Source organism: Sinohyriopsis cumingii, chromosome 18, assembly GCF_028554795.1.
Source record: "Sinohyriopsis cumingii isolate HCF-2022 chromosome 18, ASM2855479v2, whole genome shotgun sequence".
In the NCBI taxonomy this organism is placed as follows: domain Eukaryota; kingdom Metazoa; phylum Mollusca; class Bivalvia; order Unionida; family Unionidae; genus Sinohyriopsis; species Sinohyriopsis cumingii.
The window spans coordinates 53,914,607-53,930,934 of record NC_142978.1 but is presented as its reverse complement, the minus strand read 5'-3'; the positions used below and the strand labels follow the sequence as shown (position 1 = coordinate 53,930,934).

The 16,328-nt window shown below is 43.4% G+C and overlaps 1 protein-coding gene across 1 annotated transcript in view; it reads left to right on the top strand.

Moving 5' to 3' along the window:
* The first annotated feature begins 1,524 nt into the window (after positions 1 to 1,524).
* The window catches only part of LOC149776664 (sodium-dependent glucose transporter 1B-like), a 32,263-nt gene continuing 17,459 nt past the window's right edge, over positions 1,525 to 16,328 (top strand). Inside the window, exon 1 of the mRNA XM_089941203.1 lies at positions 1,525 to 1,668. Coding sequence (XP_089797329.1) covers positions 1,653 to 1,668 — 16 coding nt within the window. The 5' untranslated portion in view covers positions 1,525 to 1,652. The remainder of the gene's footprint in view (positions 1,669 to 16,328) is intronic.

Below are 16,328 nucleotides of genomic sequence, written 5' to 3'. Positions count from 1 at the left end.
GGCGGAGATACGGCCTGCACTTGGAGGTATATGCTAACCCGTCCGTGTGAGTGGAGATACGGCTGCAGTTGGATGTATATAAACACCCATCACTGTGAGTGGAGACACATGTTGATAGTGGAGGTATATAAAAACCCATCAATATGAGTGGAGATACGGCCTGCACTTGGATGTATATGCTAACCCGTCCGTGTGAGTGGAGATACGGCCTGCACTTGGATGTATATAAACACCCATCAATGTGAGTGGAGACACAGGCTGATGGTGGAGGTATATAAAAGCCCATCAGTATGAGTGGAGATACGGCCTGCAGTTGGAGGTATATGCTAACCCGTCCGTGTGAGTGGAGATACGGCCTGCAGTTGGAGGTATATAAAAGCCCATAAAAGAGAGAGGACATACGGTCAGCAGACGGATGTATATAAACACCCATTAAAGTCAGTAGAGATACACCCTGTACTTGAAGGGAAATAAAAACTCTCAATGAAATATGTACCTATGTCAAACTCGTATTAACCCCAATCGCTAACAGCAGGCATTATATACAGTGAAATCTTCTAAATTACTTCAGTCTCGGAGCAATTTTAAAACCCGGTTTAGACAGGTTACTGTTTAATCCAGGTTCTACTCAGTTCATATTTCCTTACTGATTCAAGTTAGTACAACACGTTTACTTAATGAAAGAACCTTTTGTTAAATTTCTCGGTCGATACTCTTAAACTATGCCACTAACGTGTGAATGGACATATTGGTTACTAATTGATGTTGCACTTTAAAATGTGTTTACGGTAAACTGAGCTCATTCAGTATCCCATGCTGTAACAATACTCATGTATGTCACCATCTGCTATTTATGTGCTGATTTTGTATCCTTATAGGACTATTCTACTATTTATTGTGTATAAACGAATGTCAGTTTAAAATGCATATGCTTGACACCATAGATGATCGATGCGAGCGTAATGTTGAAAAAAGCAATAATCTGAAGGGAAATAAATTTTACTTAGTCCTATGTCAGAACGGCCATGGGGGTAATCGGAGGTAATTTTGTCACTCGGTAAGATGGTTTCCTTCCCCTTCAGATTGTTGCTTTTTTCAATATCAAGCTCGCATCGAGCACTTGTCCTTCAAACTAACCAAAGAGACAAACTGAGCTGGGAAGGGGAGTTAAAATATGCATATTGGTAGTTCCGAATAACATACTACATGTTCTACTAGCGTTCGTGAATACCTGAGAAGAAATTGTTTGGTGTAATGCCTTACAATGTTTTTTTAAAATGGAAGAATGCTTTCAGTATATGCCCATCCCTATACCGTATAACATTTTGCAGTTATTATCCAGAATAATTCATAGTCATGAATATTTAAGGATAGATGTAAACAATTGTTTTGCAATGAATGTATTCACCAAGTAAACCAACATAAATAATCATTTTACAGCTTCAAACCGTTGTAACTGGCAACTGTTTTTATCACCCAATTTGTATAACCACATCACGTGTCAGCTTGCTGTCACGATATCGTATTTCGTACATGTGTTGGTCCCTATACTGCCCTCTATTATAACAAGTTATCGCCAGAGATTACAGCTGTCCTAGTTGTACTGGAACCTCCTAAACCGGAAATTTTTACATTTTGTATGTATTGGACTAATGCGGAGCACTTTAGGTAAGTCGTAGTTTAATCTTACAAACGCTATGTGATAAGTTAAAAAAAATTTCTGGCACGTAAGTTTTGAACGAAAGGGGTTAACAGTGTTTAATCCGGATCATAGGGCGTGTGTACCTTGGTACTATGTAACACGTGTCCTCAATTCAACGCTAATCTGGCCGACTGTAAAATGCAACGGGAGAATTGGGAGCTATGGATTCATAAACCTGATGTATTGTGTGTGAGGTACGTTATTTTGGCCAAATTGTTACAGTCCATCCGGATTAAGCACAATGTTTTAATCTAGCTAACTGTATGAAAATATTAGCATTTAATTTTCGCGGTTGGAGGTACACGCCGAGTAGCACACTATACAGGTCTTGAGTTTTAGACCTATTGTTGGAACGCGTGAGAACGGCTTCTTACTTTTTTGCACTTGTTATTGCCTCCCACCACCACCCCCGCATCTGAGTAACATGCATTCCCTCATTGTTTTGCTTTCTCTCATTTATTTAGCACTACAACACTGATAATATATTTTGTTTCCTTAAATAAAACAGTAGATTGAGAGGGTAATTGGAGATTTCGGTCCATAACGGGAATCGTTCCAGTATAGATTGAGCCGATACAAATTGAATAAGGAATTTTTCCATTAACATACAAGGCACGTAAGAGAGTTCGCCTAAAACGAAGTCGGCCTTAACCTTGATCTTGTTTGGACAGGGTTCTTACGGTCTTTGGCAGTTTGGAAAAAAATGTGGTAGCATTTTCCAGGCCTTGAAAGTGTGGGAAAATCGAGCAGATTACCCTGAGGTCTTTAAACGTCTTTGAAAATTGAAATAAACCCAAGTATTGTAATTTCTTTACATAATCACAGCGGTGTCGTCTGTTTCCAAAATGATTGAAGAGAAGAAAGAAAACCAACTATAATAATGCATTTAAAACAGTGCTGATGTCTGTTAAGAGAACAATTTATTTTGTATTAAATGGGATGCATAAGTTACATATTTATGAAATAACAATGAATATTAACCTATCTTCCATATCATTATAAAACAATTTTAGGAAATTAAGTATAGTTTGAATTTCATCATTAAACAATTTTGTAGTGTTTTGCATTCGTTGTTTTCTCATATAACATAACTTCTGTACAAAATATTAGCAAAAATAGATCTTGGAAATCTATGTTTTTGGTCTTGAAAGTTTGGGAAAAGTCTTTGAATTTATCATTTAGAATTATGTTTGAACCCTGTTGGCTTCGTAACACGTTGTTGCTGTTGAACAATAGATAGCAAACAATGTACGTTGTATTGTTTGTATTGTTTGTGATTTTGTGTGGTTTTGTAACACTGGTTATTACTGAACAAGAAATATTTAATCGAATCACGTGTGTGTGTTTGATGGGTGCTTAGTCGTGAGGGAGTATGGGCTCGTGTGTGCAGGCAAGGCGATGGGTGCCGTTTACCCGCGGACCTGGGTTCGAAACTCCGTAGAGAGAGAGTGTGTGTGTGTGTGTGTGTAAGGGGTATTCATATCCTTTGTGACTACAGGGAAATGGTATAACAGTAAGTTACCGGTGTAAATGTGTACGATGTCATGAAATATATTATATTACATAATGTAATAATGAAATTAAATTGAACCATATGTGGCCTATGCATAACATGCATAGCATTCAATTCGATGAAGAATGAACGCCGATATTTCAAGCTAGAATTTACGTATCGTAAAAAAAGTTTGTTACAGAGGTTTAGCCCAGGCTTTCGACTTTGTATGCCATCACGAAGTTTGATTTAATACCATTCGTTTGAATAGTGCTTCACTTTTTACCCGCTCTACCGCTAGACATAGCCAGAAAAATTTCAGCAGCCATCTGTCTAGGAACACTTTATTCTTTGACGTTTATGACGATGCGTGACAATTCTCAAATTCGTGCTGTTTAGATTAGAAGTAGTTGCCGATCGCGCGAATCCGTAAGTAATCAGCAACGTATGGTATTGAGTATGATAAAACATTACGGATGTTAAAAATGGTCATTTAGTAGATAGCTATTTTTAGATCTCTGCTTTATCAGATCGCGTATTGAAAACAAACCTGAGGAATTCAATACTTTACTGTTAGTTTACAATAAAATTTCTTTGCGCAGCTTTACCTATTAATTGCAAATCTGATATGTAATTAGACCTCCTGGTCCAGATTGTAGTACGTGAATATCAGGTACAATACGTGATTTACCCCTATATGTATATCCCCAAAATTAAATGATCATATATCAACGCATCCATGGGTACTGACCGTTGAAGTGTTCAAAAGTTGTAACTGCAAAGATGCATGTACTTGTGGTTCCTTTAGCTCATACTGTTGATACAAAATGGACGTTATACGGATGAGAAGTGCGACTGTAATCAGATTACATGCGTCAATACATGTTTATGATGATAAATAGTAGACTAGACACGTGATACCTTTATCTCAATTAACAATTATGTAACAGAGTTAGGAGTAGTTAAGTGGGATACCCTACGTACAATGGGAATTAGCATTACAGGGACCCCTGGGACACTCTACGTACAATGGAAATTTAACATGGCGAAAAATCGTGGGACACTCTACGTACAAGGGGAATTTAACATGGCGAAAAATCGTGGGTCACTCTACGTACAAGGGGAATTTAACATGGGGGAATAGAGTTTGGGTTTGTTTAGGGACAAGGGGAATTGAACATGGGATTTTTTTTTTTTTTTTTTTTTAAAAAAGTTTTTAAATTTAAATTTAAATTTAGGCAATTGAAAGGCTATCTCTTTTCGAGAAATATGGTTGGCCCTGAAAAGGGCCTTTGGGTTTATGTTAATGTATTCATTAACATAAAGGGTACCGCATTGGTCTTCTTTTTGTTCTTAGGCTGCGTCTCACTGTTGGTCCGTAAATCAGCACTCTTTTCAGGCATCCTTGTCTTTCAACGTAGATCCTACGTATCCACAGGCTGGTGATTGTCCTGTGGACAAAGGTCCACTTGGATCGGACATACATGGGTATGTCCGTCCGGAACATCATGGAAGACACAAGCGTAGAAGATTGCACATCGGTCCACATCTTGAAGCGACGAGAACAAGTGAATCAATGCACTGAACTGCGCTTATTTATAGGTAGAGGTAGGATTGAAACGGATTGAGTTCATTCACCAATCCGAACACGCGTTACAAAATTCAGTCAGCCCGCATCCAATCCGAAGAGAGCAGTCTGTGACGTCAGTTGGTCTATATAGATTCGCTAGCGCTTGTGTGCAGTCAATCTATGCGACAGTGATTCAACATGACGGAAACTCAGAAAACGATCCATTGGGGTGCACCAGCAGGGGAGACTGCCCAAGGGAACCCGGACTTACTTTCAGAAGAGGTACATTGGGATTTTGTGGATTTTCTTACCTCGCAAGAATTTGTTCCGGAACCTTCGTTACCTTCTTCATTACCGCAAGTGGAGAATTTTAGACAGAGACAGAAAGAAAAATTGGAGAAATTTATGCAACGACAAAAGGAAGCGGAACAAGCTTTTCTCCTACAGCAACAGCAACAGCAACAAGAAGAGGTAAGAAAAAAACAACAGCAACAACAGCAAGAAGAAGTAGCAGCAAAGAAACAAGAGGGTGAAAATCAAACGGCTACGGTACTGTTGGACATTTTAGCGGAGTTAAGAAGTCTGAAACAAATGTATCAGACTTCTTTATCACGACCGAAGAGAATACGACCTTCCCGAGCTAAACACGCCAACCCTGTGACTAAGCCTGTCGTACCACCCTTAGTGATTTCAACCCAATCATCAGAAGTAGGCCTTGGCCGTGGCAAAGGCTTAAGGCAGTTAAAGTTGATTGGTTAAACTCACCCCTACACCAAAATAAAAAGACCCTTTTCAGGGCCACCCACATTTCTCGAAAAGAAATACAATTTCAATTTGCCAATAACTCAAAAATAAACCCCACCCATTTTACCCTTATAGTACGTGTCTGTGTATGAGTGCGTGAGTGTAGCTTCTTATTTTAAAATCAAAACTCAAAGACACTTACCTTATATCATTCATGTATTCTTTTATCCATTTTTTTACAATCCAATTCACAATTCACCACAGAACACTTTAATTAAAAGTTCATTGACTTCTTCTTTCTCCTTGTTTAGTCTCTCTGTTTTTTGAATTTCTTCACCGTTTTTTCCTCATTTTCTTCCCTTCTTCTTTTCTTCTCCTGTTTCTTTGCTTCTTTTAAATAGAATTGTCTTCTTTCTTCCTCTTCTTCCTCTGAAGAATCCCTCTCTTCTTTCGAAGAATCCCTCTCTTCTTCTGAAGAATCCTTCTTTTCTTCTGACTCCTCTTGTTTCTTTTTTGGGCAATCTGGAGACCAATGTCCTTTTTCTTTACAATAATAACAGGTATCTTGACTTTTGTCTTTTTTAGCCCCTGTTTTTTTCTTTTTTGACGGTCTGGACACTCTGAAGACCAATGCCCTTTCTTCTGACAGATATAGCAAGTATCCTGACTCTTATCTCGAAAGGAAGGAGAGTAGTCCGTCGGCTGGTCTGAAGAGAATTTTCTAATGACCCCTCGCAAAGCTCTGACGAAACGTTCCATCTGGGTAGTCTCTTCCATCGTTCTCCTCGGTTTGAGAGTGAAATGAATAGTGAAAGGACAAGACACACCTTTTTTATATACGCTGGTTTGCCATGACTATAAATTAGTCTATGGTGTTTGAACTTGAGTCATTTGACGTTTTGCACTCAAGATGAAACGATCCTATTCATTCGAGAAGAAAGAAGAAGAAGAAGAAAGTAAGAGGCAGAAACGTGATCTATCGCCTCGTACCAGGGATGAAATCTTGGCACAAATTCATGCCAGTGATTTTGAAGAGGACATGAGTGAACCAGAATCCGAACCCTCTAAACCAAGTTCGTCACCCTTAGTCAACCCTGAAAAATACTATTCCATTCGAGAGACGGAAAAGCGCTCCTCTAGAAAATTTAGAACCACGGCTTACACCTACACGGTGAAGTTTAAAGATTTCAAGGCCGACGTACCCTTAGAGAAAGCAGAAGGGTTTATCACCGAGATGTGGGATTCTTTGCTCACTGCACTCAAGCGACAATGTCAACCCAAAGAAGACGATCGCTTGACACTATCCATAGATCACGACGGTTTGAAATCCCCTGTTTGGATCGAGTTTAGCAGACCCGCAGAACTGACCCCTTCCAAAGTCATGGACAAGATTCAACACGTACAACAATCTAATGACCAGTTTGACATCACCGATGGTAAAGCCACACTGAAAATGGCTCACGTCTCTCTTCCTCAAGGGACAGGACGCAAAAAGATGTTATTGGTGGACGACCTTCGCAACACCAAAACAAGTCTCGTCCGAATTAACAACCCTCAAGACCAGATGTGTTTAGCTCGAGCCGTCGTGGTGGGACGAACCTATGCCAACAAGAACGACACGGTAGAATGGAAAAGAACCTGGAACACTATTCAACGTTCCTATCGAGCCAAACAACGAAACGAAGCAGAACTCCTGTTACAACAAGCCGGACTGTCCAAAGACACACCCTGTGGCATTCCTGAGATGCAAAAATTGCAAGATGCCCTAGCTCCACGCTACACCTTGAAAGTGCACCCTCAAGAAATGCGCGGGCCTCTGTTGTTTCGAGGCCAATATTTTAAGGACGGAAAATACATTCATGTCTATCATCACGATGACCATTTCGATACCATTACCAGTATCACTGGATTCCTGGGATACGGTTATTATTGTGAGAAATGTGATTATGGTTATAACAATCGAGAGCAACACAAGCATTGTGGATTGAAATGCCCAGGATGTTTGGCCTCTCCACCCTGTCTGAGCGAAGAACCAGTGCCTTGTTCAACTTGTCTGCGTACGTTTGTCAGCCATGCCTGTTACCAGCAACATCTGAAGACGCAAGGTTCACAGCAGAAATGTGCTTGTCAACTCTTGAGATTGTGCCCTACCTGTGGACAAGGCATACTTACCAACAATGCCAAGGCACACGTATGTCGAGGAAAGAAAAAATGTCACATTTGTCACCACATCGTGGACTTGGAACACGAATGCTACGTGCAAAAATACCAACCCCCACCAGAGAAAGAGGACGGTCACAAGAAGAAAGGCAGTTTCATCTTTTTCGATTTCGAATGCATGCAAGAGACCGGCATTCACATTCCTAATTTCTGCGTGGCTCATCGAGCGTGCGAGAAGTGCATTCAAGAACCTATCTTCAGTCATTGCCCTCACTGCAGCAAGATTCCCGGAGGGCGTGAAAAAATCTTTCGGGGACCAAACACGTTAGCCGATTTTGCCCAATGGGTCTTAGACCCCATCGACAAGACGTGGAGCCAAGAGGACATCGAACGTTACGGAGATTGTCATCGTCATGCCACAGTGATGGCTCACAATTTCTCCGGATACGATGGACAGTTTCTTTTGAGGTACTATACGGAACATGGCACCGAACGTCCTAAAGTGATTTTGAACGGAGCCAAAATCATTTTCATGCAAGTGGGACAAGTACAGTTTAGAGATTCGATGAGTTACTTGGCCATGCCTTTGAGCCGAATGCCTAAAACGTTTGGAATGACAGAAATGGCTAAAGGGTACTTTCCACACTTTTTCAATACGGAAGCCAATCAACATGCTGTTCTACCCCATTTGCCTGAGGCTCACTATTACGACCCCGACAACATGCGTACCGAACAACGAGAAGCTTTCTACGCTTGGTACCAAGCTCACGCCTCGGACCCTTTCGACTTTCAGGAAGAAATGTTAAAGTATTGTCGTTCCGACGTGGACATTTTACGGCGTTGCTGTGGAAAATTTCGAGAACTGTTCAAGGAACACGGAGGGGTCGATCCTTTGAAAGAAGCTTGCACCATTGCCAAAGCGTGTTCCTTAGTGTACCGCCAACGATTCATGCCTGAAAACACCGTGGCTGTCATCAGTCCTCAAACGACCCACTATGTCAAGCGTCAATACTCGGTCAAAGCCCTACGTTGGTTACATTACTTGTGCGACAAGGAAGACAAATGGATTCAGCATGCCCGCAACGGAGGGGGCGAAAAGACCATCGGAACGTATTCGGTCGATGGCTGGGACTTAGAAAACCCCAAGATCGTGTACGAGTTTAACGGTTGCTTATTTCACGGATGTCCCGTCTGCTACCCTGACCGTGACACTAAAAATCAGTTTTTACAACGGACCATGGGAGACCTGTACCAGGACACTTGTCAGCGACGCCTAAAGCTAGAACAGCAAGGATACCAAGTGGTGGAAATGTGGGAACACGAATACGATCACCGTATGAAAACCGATCCCGAGTTTAAACGCCTCGTGGAAAGTTACCAGTTCATGGACCCGCTGAACCCGAGGGATAGTTTGTACGGAGGAAGGACCAATGCCACCTGTTTGCTGTACCAAGCCGACGAAGAGAAAGGAGAAGAAATCAAATACTTGGATGTGTGTTCGCTGTATCCCTACGTGTGCAAATATTGTCGCTTTCCTGTAGGGCACCCGCAATTGCTGACGGAACTCATCGACCTGAAAAACATTCGACAATACGAAGGCTTGATCAAGTGTAAAGTTTTGCCTCCCACGAACCTATACCATCCCGTCTTACCTCACCATTGTCAAGGCAAACTGATGTTTCCCTTGTGCCGTACTTGTGCCGAAACGTGCAACCAGGACCAACCTTGCCATCACAGCCAGGAAGAACGGGCCTTGACGGGAACCTGGGTCAGCGTGGAATTGTTCAAAGCTCTGGACATGGGATACCAACTGTTAGAAGTGTACGAAAGTTGCCACTTTCCCAAGACACAACAGTACCACAAGGGTGACCCTACTCAGAAAGGCATTTTCGCCGACTACGTGGATGCCTTTTTGAAACTGAAACAAGAAGCCAGCGGCTATCCTTCCTGGTGTCACACTCCCGAAGACCAAATACAATTCAAAGAGAAATACTATGAACAAGAAGGCATCTCTTTAGACCACATCGAAAAAAACGAAGGCAGGCGATCGTTTGCCAAAGTGATGTTAAATTGCTTGTGGGGTAAAATGGCACAACGACCGTGTTTACCCAAGACGGAATATTTGACAGAACCTTCCCGCTACTTCCAGATGATTCACGACAAAACCAAATACATGAAACACGTGGACGTCGTTCGAGAGGATTTGATCTTGGTCAATTACGAAGAAGATCTGGACTTTGTACAAGACGACCCTTTTGGAAATGTCATCATTGCGGCTTACGTGACAGCTCATGCTCGCTTAAAATTGTACGAAGCTTTAGAACTGTTAGAAGAACGCGTCCTGTACTTTGACACGGACAGTTGCATTTACATCCATCACCCGATTCAACAGCACCCTGACATCGAAGGAGACCGTTTAGGAGCCTGGACAGACGAGCATCCCGACGACAAGATTCTAAGTTTCGTCAGTGGTGGTCCCAAAAATTACGGCTACGAATACCGGGACAAACAAGGAGAAGTGCACACGACGTGCAAAGTGAAAGGACTGACTCTGAATCATCGTACCAGTCGAGTGGTCAACTTTGGGGTATTGAAAGAAGCCTTGCAATCGGGAGAGGATGGAAACTTTAAAGTGACCACCTATCAACCGAACAAGATTGTACGTTTACCCACTCACCACATCGTCAGTCGACCCTTGGAAAAAGTCTATCAAATTGTATACCAGAAGCGAGTGCGACTTCCCAATCACTTCACCTTACCGTACGGTCACGTCGGTATTGGTCTGTATATGAAAAGGAACCCTAGGCAAGATCGATAGTTCATTGTTCATTGAAGTAACTTACCATGTCGTTGACGAAGAAGAAGAAACCAGATTGGTTAGGAGTCAAATGTTGGACATCACCGAGACCAGGGTTTTGAGGCTTGGACACAAGAGGTGGCCTAGTATGCACGAGAGTTATTCAAGGAAAAAAGTTACTTTTCAACCTGTGTTAGTGACGGTGCCAGAAGAACCCGTCACCCAGGACAGGACTGTCGTGGACAGGCCTGAAAGACCCTTTCGGGAGGACACTTGTGTGACCTTACCCCTACTATAGAACTGCTTAGAACTTTACCCAAAACATGTTGTACAGACACTTGTGTTTATTCCACGTTCATGGTTATCATGTGCCTTTTATTCTTGTACTTAAGCCTTAGGCTTTTATGTATTTTTTGTCTTTCGTATTCATGTTTGAAAAAAACATTCAATAAACGTGTTCTGGAAAAAGTATATAAACTCTTGTCTTGTTTGTTTTTCGTGTCACAAGTGACATTTCTCACACCATGGCTACCTCTGCTGTCTCTGCTCCCTCTTCCTCTACTGTCAAAGTCATCGACGAACACTTAGATCGTGCCAGTTGGGAGGCTTTGTATCTTCGCCATCCCTTTAACATGCTCATTGCTGGACCTAGCGGTTCAGGCAAAACCGAATTCGTCAAACGTTTGATCGAACATAAACATCATTTGATCGATCGACCTCAACGAATCGTGTGGTGTTACAAAGAGTGGCAATCGGCGTGCAACCTCTTGCGAGAAAGTCAAGGCGATTCCATCGTGTTTGTGGAAGGCATTCCTAAAGAAGACGATGGCATCGTCTCTGACTCCCGTCTAACCCATTTGGTCATTTTCGACGACATGTTAGGAGAAGACGAAGAAGAAATTAAACTGTGGTTCACGCGCAAAGGGCATCACCGTAATGCCAGTGTCGTTTACATCACCCAAAATTTGTTTCAACAAAGTAAAGCCCATCGCACCATCAGTCTCAATGCGCATTACGTGGTCTTGTTTAAAAGCCCTCGAGATAAATCGCAAGTGCAAGTCTTAGCCAAACAGTTAGGAACGCCTTGGCTGACTCAGGCGTACGACGATGCCACTCAAACTCCACACGCCTATTTACTCGTCGATTTGAAACCTACGACCCCCGAGGATTTGCGATTTCGTACCCACTTGTTTCACCACTGGTGCCAAGACGGAGGGCCTGTCCTGTACACGTCTCCTTCCTCGACTTCATTTCACTCCCCATAAAAAATCTATAAAAACCTGACCCTTTTTCGTCTGTCTCACTCTCAGTGCGAACATGACGTCCCTTCAGTCGCATCTTCCCGTCAAATTGATTCGTGCCTTGTATGGCATCAGTCGAGAAAAAGATCCACAAACACGAGCTCGTGTCTTAGAAGCTAGTCTCAAAGAAGTCTTACGATGGTTCACGGTGACGGCACGTCAATTACTCCAAGGAATCATTCAGATTCCTCATCAAACCAAACGCTTTTTCGATCGAAACAAAGTCGCTTTGGTCCAACTGGCCGATCCCCGCATCGACACTCAAACCAAAAAACAAATCATTTTGAAACCTGGAGGGAGCGGTACTCTAGGAGGGGTCATCATTCGCTCACTCTTAAGATGGGATCCTAATGCCCCCAAAGTTATCCCCAAGACAAAAGTCCAACGAAGCCCCAAGAAGAAAAAGACCAGGTCCCCACGGAGAACTTCTCCAGTGGCAGGACCCTCCTCTGACCAGACACCACCACCACCCCGGAAAAAGAAAAGAAGCCCCCAGAAAAAGACAAGTCCACAGAAAACTAGTCGCAAGAGAGGCACTTCGGCCAGGACGCAACCTTACACTCGCAAACCACGACCTGCCACGGCGGTGACTGCGTCTCCGGCAGCTTCACGTTTGTCCACTTCTCCGTTAATGACACCCAGAACTGAAGAGTACATGGAGACGTTGATCACACCAAGAACTTCTCCGTTGATGACCCCCAAAAGAACTTCCCCGGTGGCAGGACCTTCCAATTTAGTGGCAGTGGCTGCTGCTCACAAAGTACCTTCTCCCAAAATCAAAGTTCAAGAAAGATCGGGCATGTTACAAAGTTTTCTCGATTTGTCCAAGCAAGAACTGGCTCGATTTAGTCGGTTACGTACCCCTGCACGACGTGTCATGCCTGTCCTCAAACTAATACGACGTAAAGACAATCAGTGGCGACGCGTTCCAGTATAAAAAAGGCCTGTGACCAAGTCGGGTATCAGTGTTTTTTTGGTGCTCCTGAAGACTCAAAGATGTCACCCTCCAGAAAACCCCAAGGAAAGAAAAGGAAAGGACTGCCACCACGTTTAGCCAAACATGGGGACATGTTATCTGTCCTGTCCAAAGCTTCTCCACCCCTACGAAAAAAACTCATTCAAACAGCCTCCAAAGAGGTCATCGATACCGTGTGCGAATGTTGTTTGAACGTTTTGAAAGGCACGATCCCTTTGTCCAAACACCAGAAACAATGCTTAGGCAAACATCGTCACGTTCTTCGCCAAATGGTTCAAAAGAAAATTCCCATTCGTCAAAAAAAGAAGATGTTAGTGCAACGTGGAGGTATTTTACCTCTCTTGTTAGGCCCCATACTGAAAGGAGTCTTGGGAACCATGTTGGGAGGACTGGTGGGAGCAAGATAAAAGGGCCTCGGAAGTTCCAAGATCTCAGAATCGACCCCTGACAACCCCATGGAAGGACGAAAACTAGCTTTAGTACCTTACAAACGATGGATGGAATACCATCGGTGGCAAGAACAACACACTCCGCATTTACCTCCCAATCCTCATTTGAGCGAGATGTCCCAGTTACAACACGAATTGCAGTCCTTGATGGATCGCCAAGATTTGTCCGAAACAGAAAAATCGCAAAAGTACGGTCAACTCTTGCAACGACTGCAACTCTTTCACCAGAAAGCTTTAGACGAAACAGCTCTACCCACTCTGAAAGATTTTAAGACCTTGATGAAAAGTCCAGCACCATCACCAGTACCAGTACCAGTACCACCAGTACCCGTGACCAAGACAGAAAAAGGAGAAGAAGAGGAAGGGTTTCAACCTCCACCAGAAAAAGTACGCAAGTTAACAACACCACTTACCTCCAGAATTGGATGGATTAAAAAGATGATGGCCACCCCTTCTTCCTCACAAGAGAAAAAGAAAGTGAAGACAGAAGTGAAGACAGAAGTGAAAGAAGAACCGATATCCCCCGCTCAGACATCCTTCTCCTCTTCGACACCTATTGCTGGTCGCACACGCAAAGCATTGCAATACAAGAAAATACCCCAAGAGAAAAAGAGTAGCATCCTCTAAGAGTGGGTGTCTTATTAACACACCAACCAACACAAAAAAATGGAAAAAGTCTTAGCCAGCATTTACTACGATCCCTCCCATCCTGCAGGTTACGCAGGAGTTCAAAAATTGTATCGTGCTGCCAAAACGCGACTGAAAAGTCTCCGTTTACCTCAAGTGCAACGATGGTTACAAGAACAAGCTACCTACACTTTACACAAACCCATTCGACGCAAGTTTGCCAGAAGTCGCACCCGAGTGGAAGGCATCGATCATCAATGGCAAGCCGATTTAGCCGATGTCTCTCATTTGGCCAGCTACAATCGTGGCTACAAATATTTGTTTTGTGTCATCGACGTCTTTTCCAAATTTGCCTGGGTCGTGCCCTTGACTTCCAAATCGAGCAGCGAGTTAGTGCGAGCCCTGCAACGGGTGTTGAAACAAAGCGGTCGTCACCCTCTTCGATGGCAAACGGACAAAGGCACCGAATTTCTGAACCAAGCTTTCCAAAAAGAATTAAAGAAACGTGACATTCATTTTTTTACCACCGAGAATCCCGAAACCAAAGCCAGCATCGTGGAACGTTTTCAACGCACTTTGAAAGAACGCATGTGGAAATATTTTACGCATCACCACACTCTGAAGTACATCGACATCTTACCGCACCTGGTGCAAGCATACAACCAATCTTACCATCGAAGCATCGGACGTGCCCCGCAAGACGTGACTCCCGACAACGAAGTGTTGGTGTTTGAGCGTCTGTTTGGTACGTCCCCGACGAGGGCTGTCCCCGAGAAAAGTGGAATGTTGGCCGTAGGAGATTGGGTGCGCATTGGCAAAACCAAACGCACTTTCGACAAAGGTTACTTACCTAACTGGACGACCGAATTGTTTCGCGTCACTGGACGAGTGCATGGCCGTCATCCTGCCGTCTATAAATTGGAAGACATGAACGGAGAAGTGCTCAAAGGAACGTTTTATTTGCCCGAGTTACAACGTGTGACCAAAAAAGAAGACGACGTGTACGACATCGAAAGCATTCTCGAACGCAGAACCCGTAAAGTGGGCAAACGACGTGTCAAAGAAGTCAAAGTACGTTGGAAAGGATATCCACCCAGTTTCGATTCTTGGATCGACGCTTCGCAAGTCATCGACTATAAAAAGAAGTGACCATCATGCCCTTTCACACAGCAGACGCAGCTACGTCGACCACTCCTCCTTCACCTAGTTCTTCTGTGCAAGATTTACAAAAACAACCCTTGTGGGTGTGGTGTGGAGAACGTGTGCCTAAAACGCAAATCGTCTTTTTCTGCCAAATCTTCGTGGTGTATTGTGTCATCGGGGCAGCCATCGCCAATTTGAGTTTGCAACAAGGAGACAAACAATTGTGGACCATTTTATTGAGCAGTTGCATCGGTTACCTGCTTCCTAATCCCTCCCTGAAATTCACCTCGAACGAGAACCCCGGGAACCTTGTGTCCAGTGCCAGTGCCAGTCACCACTTCAATCACAACCAGAACCCCATTTTGGGCGGAGACACGCCTCTGACGTCCAGTAACCCCTCGGACAGCCACAGAACTCTGGAATTATGAGTCACCAAAACCAATTTTACTTAACTTTACCCAGTGACAGTTCCATGGAGGTGTTTCCCAAGAACACGTTGTGCTGTTACACGGCCAAATTACCTCAAGCCATCCAGTTAGATCACGAAGGCCATTGGGAAGTGGCTTTAGTAGAAATGATTCACCCGACCCAAGTCCTCAATGTCCTTCCCAATCAAAATTTTTTTGATGTGGAAGTTCATGACGAGCAAATGCAACAGTGGATGGATAGCAATGTCAAATATGACAAGAAAACCCGTACACAAAAGTACACCACCTATCACTTGTTCATTCCCCCAGGCTATTATTTTAGTGGTCAACATTTGGTCAGCACCATAACCTCCAGGTTTAATGTCGTGTTTCTGAAAGCTTTGGAGCATGTCAACAAAAGTGTCACCATGGAGTACCACAAAGCAGCTCGTCGCTTCTTGATGAAATTTGAACGAAGTAAAATCGTGTCCATTTTATTTTGTCCTGAATTGTTTGACATGTTGGGCGGAGACATGGACATGAGAAAGACAATGCTCAAGAAAAACGAATTACCCATCGTTTACGACAACGAGTCTTTTAGCAAGTTATTTCGTGCCCCGGTAGAACTGAACCAAGGACTGAATTTGATGTTTGTGTATTCCGATGTGGTGGAGTACAACGTGGTGGGACACACCTCCGTACCGTTACTGCGTGTCATTCCTTTCAAAGTGGATTCTGCCGCAGATGCTGACGAGGAAGGTGGAAACACTTACCACGTCCACCGCGAATTTGTCCATCCTCACTATTTGCCTGTCAGCAAGTCGTATTTGGACACGGTCAACATTGCTATAAAAGGAGATCTGGGACAAAATATTCCATTCACCAAAGGAAAAGTCACGGTGAAACTCCATTTTCGAAAACGGTTCTCTCACGACTCGTAAGTCATGTATCCAGTGTACC